The sequence below is a fragment of the Syzygium oleosum genome, unplaced genomic scaffold (genome assembly GCF_021117445.2).
Source record: "Syzygium oleosum isolate NSW1041296 unplaced genomic scaffold, Sole_v2.1 Sole_v2.58, whole genome shotgun sequence".
In the NCBI taxonomy this organism is placed as follows: Eukaryota; Viridiplantae; Streptophyta; class Magnoliopsida; order Myrtales; family Myrtaceae; genus Syzygium; species Syzygium oleosum.
This window is the reverse complement of record NW_026607542.1, coordinates 823,640-836,689: the sequence shown is the minus strand read 5'-3', so window position 1 is coordinate 836,689 and position 13,050 is coordinate 823,640. Positions and strand designations below refer to the sequence as shown.

The 13,050-nt window shown below is 38.7% G+C and overlaps 1 protein-coding gene across 4 annotated transcripts; it reads left to right on the top strand.

Moving 5' to 3' along the window:
- The first annotated feature begins 3,451 nt into the window (after window positions 1-3,451).
- Window positions 3,452-11,991, top strand: LOC115666644 (rab GTPase-activating protein 22). 4 transcript variants are annotated; one of them, XM_056307713.1, is made up of 12 exons: window positions 3,452-3,677; window positions 3,799-3,948; window positions 4,071-4,166; window positions 4,938-5,041; window positions 6,174-6,409; window positions 7,172-7,294; window positions 7,370-7,458; window positions 8,057-8,162; window positions 10,733-10,830; window positions 10,984-11,235; window positions 11,343-11,426; window positions 11,551-11,991. In XM_056307713.1, exons 2-12 carry the CDS (start codon window positions 3,841-3,843, stop codon window positions 11,563-11,565), a joined length of 1,311 nt encoding a protein of 436 aa, XP_056163688.1. In that variant the 5' UTR covers window positions 3,452-3,677; window positions 3,799-3,840; the 3' UTR covers window positions 11,566-11,991. The 4 variants fall into 4 exon arrangements, with proteins under 4 accessions (XP_056163688.1, XP_056163686.1, XP_056163687.1 ...); XM_056307711.1 differs by having other exon boundaries at window positions 3,455-3,677; window positions 3,799-3,954; XM_056307712.1 differs by lacking the exon at window positions 3,452-3,677 and having other exon boundaries at window positions 3,684-3,954.
- Window positions 11,992-13,050: the final 1,059 nt, after the last annotated feature.

Genomic DNA, 13,050 nt, shown 5'->3' with positions numbered 1-13,050 from the left:
TTAAAATTTTCTGAAGTTTTCTTCTTTTTTGTCATTTGTTTTTCTTTCTTTTTATCTTTTTTCTTGTTTTTCCACATATTGCTGGCCATAAGCAACAACCGTATGGCAAGGGCATTGTGGTCCTCGCCAAATGGCCTCACTCAAATCTGGTGAGGACATTGTAGCCCTCGCTTGTGGCCAGTGATCGATAGAGAAATAAGAAAAAATAAGAAAAAAATCATAAAATTTTAAAAAAATTGTAAAAATCATCCACATTAGCATCAATCATGCCACATGTAATAGCTAGCGCTGACTAGACCACCTTATCAACGATTTCCAATCAAAATTGGCTGAATGGGCTATATTGGAAAATAATCAAAAGTTTATGACTAAATTGGCAAAATTGAAAAGTTTATAACTGAATTGGCCGTCATACAATAGCTTTATGACTTTTTAAATTATTATATGTTTGCCCGGAGTTCGCTCCTAGAAACATAGCCATCCCTATCCCCTAACATCAATTTCACAAGTATTTTATCCATTGTTGAGATAGAAATAGGAGAAAAAGAAGTGTTGATTTAGGGTAAAGATGTTAAAGAAATTGATGTGGTTTTCTACTCTTATACTATGTTGATCATTAGAGTCAGAGAGAATAACGACAAAATGTCTATGGTGAATTGACCCTAATTAGGATTAGATGATATGTATTTATAGGAGTTATTAATTACGGTCAATGTACAGATAAAAGCCTAACAATAGAAAGACTACATAATACAAATCAATAACATATCAATAATTTTGTATACCAACTCACAATTACTAATTTATACTTTATCCTTCGGGCAAAATTAGATGTCTCCTACTACTAGGAATTTATTGTGTTTTAAGGTCAACCACTTCGAATATATTGTGTCGGATGATTGAGAGGAAGCATTTTAACTGCATAATATTGTTTCGTTTGACATTACTTTATCTCTTTCGCCGGGCCACAGAAAATGTCGCCAGTGACGCAGTGTACGAGAATTTAAAAGTTTTCGTTCTCGACAAAACCATTTGTCTGTTTAACAGTTTTTTTTTTTTTTGCTTTACTTAAACAAATTTATTGGAGCAATATAAATATTTCGTTTATGAAAAAACTTTGTGCTATTTTTGTCTCATGGCTTTTGGGGTGAATGTACAAACATTTCTCCTCTTTTACGAAATACACTAAGCATTAAATTAAATAACAATCGACATTGTCTAGTGAACTGTGCGCGCGCATAATGCTTGCAGGGAGGCTAGTTATTAGTAAAGTGTTAAAAAAAATTTGTTGCAGTAACATTCTCTATTGTATCGTAAATTATAAATTGCAGTTTGTAAATTACCTTTCGGATTCTTAAAATGCCTATTGATTCGTAAGTTACCTCTTGGTTTGGTAAATCTTTATAGATGCAAAGATTGTAAATTACCTTCATCTTCACCTTCTCTCTCTCTCTCTCATATCTATATTCTTGGCTGAGACATTGTGAACCGGGAGTGGTCGCACTCCCTTGGAGACCCTGGTCACTATTGAAACAATACCTTCTAACCCCCTGTCTCTTTCGATCGCGATGGAACCACTAACATAGGGCTACCAATGTGGAAGTGGCAATGTTTTGATAGTAGATCCAGGGTTTTCCTTTTTTTAAAGTAATTTATATAAATTTGTGTTATTTTTTATCTAACCATATTCTAAGTTCGCCAAACACTTCAGAGGATCAAAATCGATCATATTCATCGTAATATCGGGTGTTTTACCAAACGAACATTGCCTAACTTCATATCTCAAGATTTTATATCCTATTCGACCCATATTGAAGCCACCCAACGCAGCTTAGATAGATGTAGTCATATACGTTGCCAAATAACAATGTGACATTTTATCCAATGTTAGACTGACCCCTCCCCCCGTCTAACTTTATTCTATCAAGGTTTTATATCTTATTCGATCCATACCAAAACCACCCAATGCAACTTAGTAGATATAGTCGTATACGTTGTCAAATAACAATGTAACATTTTATCCAATGTTGTTCTATATAGCCTATCTAACATTCACCTGCCCTCTCCCCCCACCCCCCCCCCACCCAACCTAACCTAACCTCTCGTGCACAGTCATTAATTTTTATACCCCCACAGTGGTCATGCTCCCTTGGCGACCACTAGTCATTAAACCTAGGTGTGAGCATAGTCTAGGTGGGCGGTTCCCACCCTGAAATCAGGAACCACCTACTAAGGACTGATTCCGAAAAATTGGAACCGAGACCACCTGCTGGTTCCATCGAGAACTAGACTGCTAGTCCGATCTAGTTCTCGGGTGGGTCCATGAAACCAATCCTCAATCCCTACCAAATTGCATTCATTAATCAATACCATGGTGAACCTAGTTTCTATGTGGATATTTTTTCGGTTTCATCACGTAATTAATCAAAAAAGTACTGATTGTAAGCGAACACATTGAGACAAAGTTATTCTCAAGGGAAGCAAACCAGAAGCCATTCTCTGAAGAAATATTTCATCACTTCATCTAATAAGAGTTTTCCTTGTTAGCTTTCAGAATCATCGGACTCTGTGCAGGCATGTTACTTCTTGTGAAATCGAATAAGCAGATTTCACAATATAACTACAACATGGATTTTTTTTTAAATATATATTCGGTCCGAGTGAGCGGTTTCACGTCTAGAACCGGGAACTCAATCGATATTCATTGGTTCCAACAGGAACCAGACTGGTCCCCATGGGAATCACCGATCCGGTCCAGTTTCAGGTGGTTCCCGGTTCATTTGCACACCCCTAATTGAACCAACCCCTCGTGCATCTAACCTTCTCTATCTCTATGGATTTCAATCACAATCCGACATAGGGGCATCCTTAGATCTAGGGTTTTTTTTTAAAAGTAATTTATCTAAATTTTTATTATCTTTTATGTAATCATTTTCTGAGTTCACCATACACGTTAGAAGATCAGAATCAACCATATGCATCGTAATATTTGTGCTTTACCAAACGAAATAATAGCTAACTTCATATCTCAAGGATTTTAGATCACATTTGATCCCAATCCAAGCGACCCAACGCAGCTTAGATAGATAGAGTCATTTCTTATCCTGTTAACCATCATGGAAGTGGTCATTGTTTTGATAGTAGATCTAGGGTTTTTATTTTGTTTTTTTTAAAGTAATTTGTGTAATTTTTTATTATTGTATCTAATCATATTCTCAATTCATTTCGGACACTTCAAAGGATTTCAGTACTTTACCATACAATATATTAGCTAACCTCATATCGCAAGGATTTTATATCATATTTGATCCATATCCAAGCGACCCAACGCAGGTTAGATAGATAGAGTCGTTCCTACCTCTATTTCCAGTCATATTGCCAACTAAAAATGTGATAATCTTATCCAACGCTATGTCTATCTTGTCGGGCTTTATCCCTCTGTATCTAAAGAGGTCGAAGATCATAAATATGTACATGGAAATTGAATTTTAGACAGCAACCTCTGTTCCGTCGAAAACTACATGAATCTCTCCCTCTCTTGTGTATTCACGTAAAGAATGCTTCATTCCTTCGTTTGCATAAAGTTCCTTTCAAATCACAACACACCAGAAATTCCAAATGCTCGCGAATTGCTGAACACATCGCCCATCCTCATCATCCCATTCTTTACTCCCCAGGTTAGATTCGCTCGTTGAACGCGTCGATAAATTCTACTCAGAATGACGTCGGGATTGAATCTGCAGTTTCCCCTCTCTTTTCTGTTCTTTGTTGTCCCTTCTCGTTGATGGGCATTCGCAGGTGGTGAGAGATAGTATTAGGTTGTTGGATTGAGGGATTCGAATGTTCGGTTGTGGGATGATTCTGAAGAGATCTGATGGGGTTGATTTGAACGCATTCTACCCAGTCAGACCGGAGTGCAATGATGATGCTCGCAAGACCCGTTTTAAGGTTAAGGTAGATTTTGCCCACGTATTTGCTCTTTATGGTTTGTGTGCTTTCATGGGGAAGACCATGATTGTGAATTACTTTGAGGAAGAATTGTAATCAGTCTAATTCTTTTTTTTTGGCAGCCTGGGAAGACGCTGAGCGCGAGGAAATGGCATGCTGCGTTTTCGGAGAAAGGTCACATGGACATTGCCAAAGTGCTCCGTCGCATCCAACGGGGGGTAATGCTTCCCCTCGTCTTCTTTCTCCCTTTCCGTTATGGCTAACAATCGTATGACCTAAAGGGAGATTGAGATAAGCCAAACTTTGTCTAGTAGAGAGTCAATTAATTGGAATCACCAATCTAGGTATGATGTAGTCAATTAATTGGAATCACCAATCTAGGTATGATGTATGTATTTTTATGTGTATCTAAATTTGAGCAAAGCTAATGCAACTAAATGAAAAGGTCAATCAAGAATGGACCCAGGACTTTTCATTGAAGGACTTAGACATTTCTTATCCTGTTAACCATCTGTTTGATGCTGGATCTGTTCAAAGCCTAGTTACAAAATGTGCCATCATAATGATTAGATTGCAGCTTTAAGTATTTCCTACTTCACAGAGATTTGGTTTTGAAGGAAATGAGCTCCATTATGGGTCTGATGGCAATCAAGAGTTAATCCTTTTTTTGGGGTTGTCATCCAATATTATGAAAAAGACAATAAAAAGTGGAAAAAAAAAGGAATACGAATCAAATTGGTGCCTGTCATCATGAACTGTCTTGCATATGTGCATATCCTAGAATTTATCTTTTGTTACTTATCTGTGCCTTCCATCCCTTGAAGGGGATTCTCTAAATTTGACTGGCGTTATTTTAAAAGAATACTTCTAATGCTAGTAAGGGTGGTACTTAAGCCTATATAGGTGCCTGCCCCAGAGTCAGTACGCTTGGTTCTTGTTCATCTGCCTAATCAAGTAAAGATTTTATTTTCATCCGGTAACCATATTAGGGGGTCCATCCATCAATTAGAGGAGTTGTGTGGGAGTTCCTACTGGGATGCTTTGATCCCAACAGCACCTTTGATGAGAGAAATCAGCTGAGGCAACAAAGGAGGTAATGTTCTGCTTCTAGTCCTAATTGTGGCTTCACAAGATGTGTAAACTAATACTTTGGATAGTCTCAAATTTAATATGGGTTGAGTAACAATTTCTGATCATTTCTTTTGATATATCTTTCACTATCACTGGCACAAAGTGCTGCAGTAGTCATGAATTAGTTAAATTCTGGTTTCCAAGAAAGAGAGCAATGGCTCAGTTTGTTCATATCAATCTAATAAGAGAAGTTTCTCTAGATGAATCATGTCCATGGATAAGATGGTGATCAGAGCATTCGATGTTCATCAATGTAATATCTGCATTATTAGTTAGTTTATTGGACATTAATTGGTCCCCAGGTTAGCAGCTAACCTTCTTAAGGATATGTCATTACACTTCTCATTGTCAGTTTTTGGTAGAAGAGTGTCACTGTGGCCTCCATATGCAGGAAGGTAATAGAAATAAAACTTAGGAAGTTGGCATTGGAAGCAATAATATCACGGGAGATCAAAGTTGTTCATGTTGTAGCTTAATGTTTTTGGAAGTTGTGATGTTTAAGTCGTTGTGACTTGTGGTTTTTTAGTGACAAAATATCTTCTGGTTTTTTGAACTTTTTTATTTCTGGGCAGAATATTTTCCATTAGCTGTTGTCCTTTTTACTTAAGAGCCTAAAAGAGCACTTTAATGATTTTGACGGCTTTTCTTACTCTTTCATTTTTATAATTAGTACCTGTATGTTATTTACTTTAAACTGATTTTGCATTATAATCAGGCAAGGAAACCTCTCACAAGTGGGTCCTAAGTTGGCTTGAAAAACATATGCATTTAACTTCTAGACTTGTGTTGTTAAGTTTTAACGTGAAGGATAATAACCTAGTGCATGCTCACTTATCTCTCTGAAGCTCAGTGTAATTGAATTTGGGAAAGTTAGATCTCAGTCTGCTTTAGTAAAATCTCTTCTGTTATTTTAACAAACTTGTGTTATTTTATTTTTGGACATATGAAGTGGAGCATTTGCTTTTGTGCATTCTTTTAGATTTCTTCCTAACCTAGGATGGTATTCGCCCTTTGACTTGGTTCTTATCTTCTTTTTTTACTCATAATTTAATCTTATTTAGCTTGGTTAGTTATGCACCTTATGTCAATCACAGGGAGCAGTATGGGATATGGAAAGCAGAATGTCAGAAGATGGTTCCACTAATTGGCAGTGGGAGGGTCATCACCTTACCTATCAAAAATGATAATGACCAACAATTGAATGCTGATAAGGATTGCAATGGAGCTGTGTCAACTTCATCTTTAGATCCCTCCATCAGTCATGAAGGGCTCGTAGAAAATATGGACAAAAAGAAAGTGAAAAACTGGAAACTCATTTTGCACCAAATTGGTATGTGCTTCCATGATGTCATCTATTAGTATAAATTAGTGGTTTAGAAACTAATGATCCTTGGTTGCTGTGGTTGTTCTCCTGTTATGGTCTCCATCCTTGGTATATTGTTCTGCTTGCCTCCTACTGTTCCGTAGCTTTTGGTGCTGTAATGTGGGCTTTAATTTTCTCGTGTTATGTTGTAACTATGGCTATAGAAAGCGTTTGTTAAATGATATAATAATGTGCTATAGTTATTCATAGATTCTGAACAAACAATTTAGATATTGAAACTTACTGAAACTAAAAAAAACTTCAAATTTGATATTTGGAACGACAAACTTAAAAAGCACCTCTGACCTGCTGCTTAAAAATTGGCTTTCAAATATTTCTGCTCTCTTTCTTCCACATCTTAAAAACTTTTCACGCGCTTCATTGGAGCTACTGCAACTTTGAAATAGCAGAATCTGCTGCCCCAGAGAATTCCTGGAAGAGTACTCAATTGGTGTGGTTTTGTGGGCATCAATGCGGTAGCTTCAGAATTGTTCACGTAAAGTAATCTCATGCTGGTAGTTACGTGGGCTCAGCCTTGCATCTGTACCATAGAAGAAAGACTGCTTGAGATAGAGCTTGAAGTGATGGTCTTTTCTTAACACTTTTAGAGGTCTTAATTGTCTTTTTCTAAGCTGTTCCCAGTGAGTATTGTGAGTACATAATATTTATAATTCCAATGGCGTTCTTCTTTCCATGGCACTTGACATATGCTATTAAATATGGAGATAGGTTTGGATGTTGTTCGAACTGATCGAGCTCTTTCATTTTATGAAAGTGAAATCAATCAGGCAAAACTTTGGGACGTTCTTGCTGTTTATGCTTGGGTAGACAGTGATATCGGATATGTTCAAGGTTGGTAAAGACGCTCCTTTATTTTCATGCTTTGAAGTGAAATGACGAAATTTTACTTCAATGATATCTGAGCAGGAATGAATGACATATGCTCCCCAATGGTAATACTTTTGGAACATGAAGCTGATGCTTTTTGGTGCTTTGAGCGAGCAATGCGAAGACTGGTATGCTTTTTTAGCTTGAAATTTCTATGTCAGTGAACTAGTGCGCTCTTAGCTCTTTGTTGTAGATGATTATTTGGCTTTTGGCATTCCATCTTTGTGAGTTTGATGATCTCCGTTTGGTGTCTTGATGTGCCAAGTATGTTGCACACGTAATATCATTTGTGAAGTTATAAAGATGAAAATAGCTCACTTGCCAGTACAACAAACACTTTTCCGAACAAAATATTTTAATATGATGAGTCACTTTTGCTATTAAAATTACTGAACATATTTTTGGAAATGCCTCTTTCTAGATTGAGAAAGAGAAGACATGATGACATGTAGATTTCGCTATAAGTTTACCATCTCTTTTTCTGCAAATGCACGCGGTGAATGTAGAGTCAGTACAAATTTCTTAAAGAATCATAGACGATTGACAGCTTTATTTACACATCTGTGGTTTCTAGCTTGTTTATATTATTAAAATACTATTGAGTCTCAAGGATAGTGGATATGTGAATGATGTTCATCATTTATGCCTCATTTTCTTTCAGTATTGAGTGGGATCTTTTCTTTGGAATTTGAGTACATCTAATTCATTCTCCTCCTCCTTGGGAAGAGGGAAAACTTTAGGTGCACTACAAGTTCGATCGGAGTACAATCTCAACTCGGTACACTCTCCACAATTATCAAAACTATAGACCCTCAACTGCATCAACATCTTGGTATATTCGCTTTTTCTTTTATTTCTTCATATGTACATTTTGTATTTGTATTTTTGGGCTTTACTAGAAGATGGTATACTAAAAGAGATGTCATAAAAGTAAAATGGATGAGAGCTTTTCCATATAAGTACCAAATATGTTCCAAGAAAAGCTGGATCCTGCATTTGCAACTGAATGATAGATTGAAGTGTATTAATCTCAATGCTTGTACTAATGTAGCCGCAAGATTCCATAAGTTTTTTTTTTTTTTTGATAACAAAGATTCCATAAGTTAGTGATGCTAAAATTGTAAATCTTATTTTTATGCATCTCTTTCTATATAAACTTGTACATCTTGCCTTCATGCATGCTAAATAGGATGTGTCTGGATGTATTATGTACATGCATGTTCGTAAGAAGAACCGGGCCTATGTCTTTGATATGAACCTTAGGATCCTAAAAGCTAGCTATTGAGGTGGGAGAGGTCCAAGGCCATAGAAACCACACATCAAGATCCCATACTATCATTGTGGAATCCAAGTTCCATACTTTGCAATTAGGATCATAACAATCCACCATGCTCTGCAGTCTCAATGCCCAATTGATATGGAGCTTAGGAGAAAGTCACCCCAAAAGCTAGTAATTGAGGTGGAAGAGCCCAAATATTGAAGTCCCATACCATCAATGTAGGATCCAAGTCCGATACTTTACAATTAGGATCATAACAATCTTTCTATATATTAGTAAAAAGGGAAAAAACCACCAAAAACCCCAAACTTTGCCATCTGTGACACATTTACCCCGAACTTTTTTTTGTGACACCAAAAACCCCGAACTTTGCTTTTTGTGACACATTTACCCCAATGTATTTAGTCCATGGGCATTTTCGTCTTTTCCGCTTTTTCTTTTTTTTTTTTTTTTTTTTCCTTCCGTGAGGGCCTCGCCGCGTCGGCCTCGCCGGATCCGGCGAGGGGGCCCTCGCCGCGTCGAGCGAGGCGGCCCTCGCCCGACTCAGGCGAGGTCGACCCTCGCCGGCGTCCGGGCGAGGTCGACCTCGCTTGAGTCGGGCGAGGACGCCCTCGCTCGCCCAGTGCGAGGCGAACCTCGCCCCGACGCCGGCGAGGGCCGCCTCGCCCGGGCGAGCGAGGGCCGCCCTCGCCCGATCTGGCGAGGTCGACCCTCGCCGCGTCGGGCGAGGGTCGACCTCGCTCGAGTCGGGCGAGGGCCGCCCTCGCTCGCCCGGGCGAGGCGTCCCTCGCCGGCGTCGGGCGAGGTCCGCCTCGCCCGGGCGAGCGAGGCGGCCCTCGCCCGATCTCGGCGAGGTCGACCCTCGCCGCGTCGAGCGAGGGCGGCCTCGCCGGATCCGGCGCGGAGGCCCTCGCCCGACTCGGCGAGGTCGACCCTCGCCCGACGCCGGCGAGGGTCGACCTCGCCTGAGTCGGGCGAGGGCCGCCCTCGCTCGCCCAGGCGAGGGCGAACCTCGCCCGACGCCGGCGAGGGCCGCCCTCGCTCGACGCCGGCGAGGGCCCCCCTCGCCGGATCCGGCGAGGCCAGGAAAAAAAAAGAAAAAAAAAAAGAAAAAGCAGAAAAGACGAAAATGCCCATGGACTAAATACATTGGGGTAAATGTGTCACAAAAAGCAAAGTTCGGGGTTTTTGGTGTCACAAAAAAAAGTTCGGGGTAAATGTGTCACAGATGGCAAAGTTTGGGGTTTTTGGTGGTTTTTTCCCTAGTAAAAAAGATATACGAGTTTTCCTAGTGTTTATTTGCTTGAAAATTGTATAAGCATGACTTTGCTGAAAAAAAAAATTTTGAAGTTTAATTGTCAACAACATCTTTATTAGCTAGCCATGTATTCATCCTTACCAAAAAAAAACATCTTTATTAGCTACAAATGGAAATGAAAAATTATTTTATAGTAAACTGAAATTGAATACTGAATATTATTAATTTCTTACCATACATGGAATTAACAAAAAGTATACAAACTCAGTTAGGCTCAAAATCTGCTAGAGCTTTACCGAATTTAAGCTCAACTAGATTTGACACTTGAGCTAGTCGATTTCAAATGCTTTTAACTCAAAATGAGTTTTGTTATGCACAGGCAGCTGAGCAGTCAGCAAGTCAAGCTTTAAGTCGTAAACGAGGAGCATTAGTTAACAAGTCGATTCACTTATCGGCGGCTCTAGTTCCTCTCTGTAATAAGAACAGATGACTTAAAATCAGGCTCCATTGAAGACATGACATGAAACTCTTAAAAGAGCTTCGAAGGGCTGAAAACTGATTTGTTGAAGCATTAACTGGAACAATAATGTTTGAATTAAGGTCTCCTATTTAAGAATCATATATAGATACGAATATTTCTTTCAGATTTCTTTTGTGAACTCTTACATTCTTGGAGATTTTGAGTTTGAAAGCTTTTAGAGCGACCAGGAAAGTCTCAGAAGGTACAATATTTGAAAACTACAACTGTAATTATCAACACATGGGCTACCTTCATTGATATCCCTTTCTTTGGTTTCCAGATATGGGGGTGAGGGGGAAGATTAAGAAACATCGACATGGTTAACATGTTCCTATTTTTTTGCAGAGGATCTGGATGGTGGGGCGTATTTATTTGCATTTCGTATGCTAATGGTTCTTTTTCGAAGGGAATTATCATTTGTTGATGCTTTATACCTTTGGGAGGTGAGGAAGCTACTTGAAATTTGAATTTTGTCCCCTTGTCAAATAGATTACCTTGATTAAAACAGTTTATGAAAGTTTAGGTTTTAATGAGATTGTATTAGTGTTTATGCTTGTGTCGTCGCAATGAGAATTTGAATGGAGATTGATTTTCAGCTGATATGGGCTATGGAGTACAACCCAAATATATTCTCAATGTACAAGGAGGAAAGAACTGTAGCTGAGACAGCACTCAAGGTGGATGAGAAGCTACTAATGAAGCAATGTGGTAAATTTGAGAAGGAAAAGGTAAAGACCGGACATGTAGACCATGAGAGTGCTCTTGCTGTTTTTCTCGTTGCAAGCGTGCTAGAGACCAAGAATAAGGCCCTTTTGAAGGAGGCCAAGGGACTGGATGATGTTGTCAAGGTCGCTCTCTCTCTCTCTCTCTCTCTCTCTCTCTCTCTCTCTCTCTCTCTCTCTCTCAATCAATCGATCAAACTGGGTTTTTCATCTCCTCTTATGATCTTGTGTAGATTTTGGGTGAGACAACTGGAAAATTAGATGCCAAAAAGGCATGCAAAGTAGCATTAAAGATTCAAAAGAAGTACCTGAATAAGGTAGTCTCATCTCTCTCTCTCTCTCTCTCTCTCTCTCTCTCTCTCTCTCTCTCTCTCTCTCTCTCTCTCTCTCATAACTGAATGTATAGAGCGCTGTTGAACGTACGGTTCTTTTATCTTGCAGACAAAGCAATCATAGTCAAAGCATCAGCTTTTCAAGTCATTTCCCTCAATATGTCGCGGCGTTGCCCAAGGTGGATCCCGAGCATCAACTCTTGTTGGATGATACAGCACATGTATTCGCCATTTCTGGTCCTGGTCACTGCGGAGGACTTGGAGTTGGAATCACATTGGAAAAGAGTTATTGCTCTTGAAAGATGCATCTGCTTGGTATGCAATGTTCTTGTCTGCAGAAACTGAGAGTAGCTCTCAAGCTAAGCTACGAGTTGTGTTTCTGGCTCTGTAGGTTTTCTCCTTTAGATCGCTGGTCCATGGTAAGCAGTATTAATGGAAAGAGGGATAATGAAGTGAAATGTATTCTGTACATTGGTGTTGCAGTTCAATTATCAAAAACACAAAAGGCAAAACAAAGGAATTGACAAATGATTATACAGATGCACCAAAATGTGAGCACAATGTAAATCATAAAAGCAAATGGAAAATATTAACTTGTGCCCCTAAGGCACTTGTTAAGGGCAGTTAATTGTGCTTTGCAAACCTAAACATTTCTATTTAGAGTTTGCGACTAATTTCAAATATATTATTCTTCAATTTTCAAACTATTGATGTAAGTTATGTTTATTTTTATTACTATTATGTTGACTGGACTAGGCCACTCACATTTCACGGATATTAGTAATTTTCAACTGCTTTTAATTGTTTGTGGTCTTTTGTATCGACGCGAATCCCATTTTTTTGCCCCCGAATCTAGTAGTATAAGTTGCTAAAAAAATTGCAAAACTCAGAAGTTCCATAACTTGTAGTTCAAGCATAGTGTGTACGTGACAGAGACATTATGATATGTTAGGACTACAATTCAGATGCTTGTTGCTGTGCTTTTTTTGCCTTTTTTTGGTGCCTTTTTGCATTTATTGATTATTTCATCATCTTGCAAAAAGCCATATCTACGCATGTTACAGGAAAATATAAGTAAAACGAGTCATCTTTCTTCTTTCAACTATGTTTTTAAAGAGAAATACAAACTCATGAAAGTTGTCCTATTTTGAAACTATTTGCAATAGCAAAATAAAAGCATACCTGTTGTCCTACATAATATTTGACCAAGATGAATATTATTTAATTTCTAGGGCCACAAGTACAAGGTTTGGTAATTCAGGTTAAAATGTGGTGAGGATTCTTTTAGAAAAAATTTCAAATAAAAGCTTGAAATTAATGAGTTTTCTCAAAAGAGAACCCGAAGTGCACGTTGTCTGGAATAAGGATTTGAAACGGCCATTTAATCTCAAATAAAAGCCTAAGCTTGCTGGTTGGTCAAATCATTGCCGGCTAGCGATCACATTCTTATTCTGGCGGCATAATCAGGGAAATAATTGTCCAATCATTGCCGGCTAGCTGAGTTTTCTTTTTTTTTTCTTTTCACTTTTTCTCTCTTCCTCCTTCACCCACGTTTCTATCTAGATCTGGTTGGCTTCCATGGTCGTCGGCCCATTCAAGCGTCTTCTTG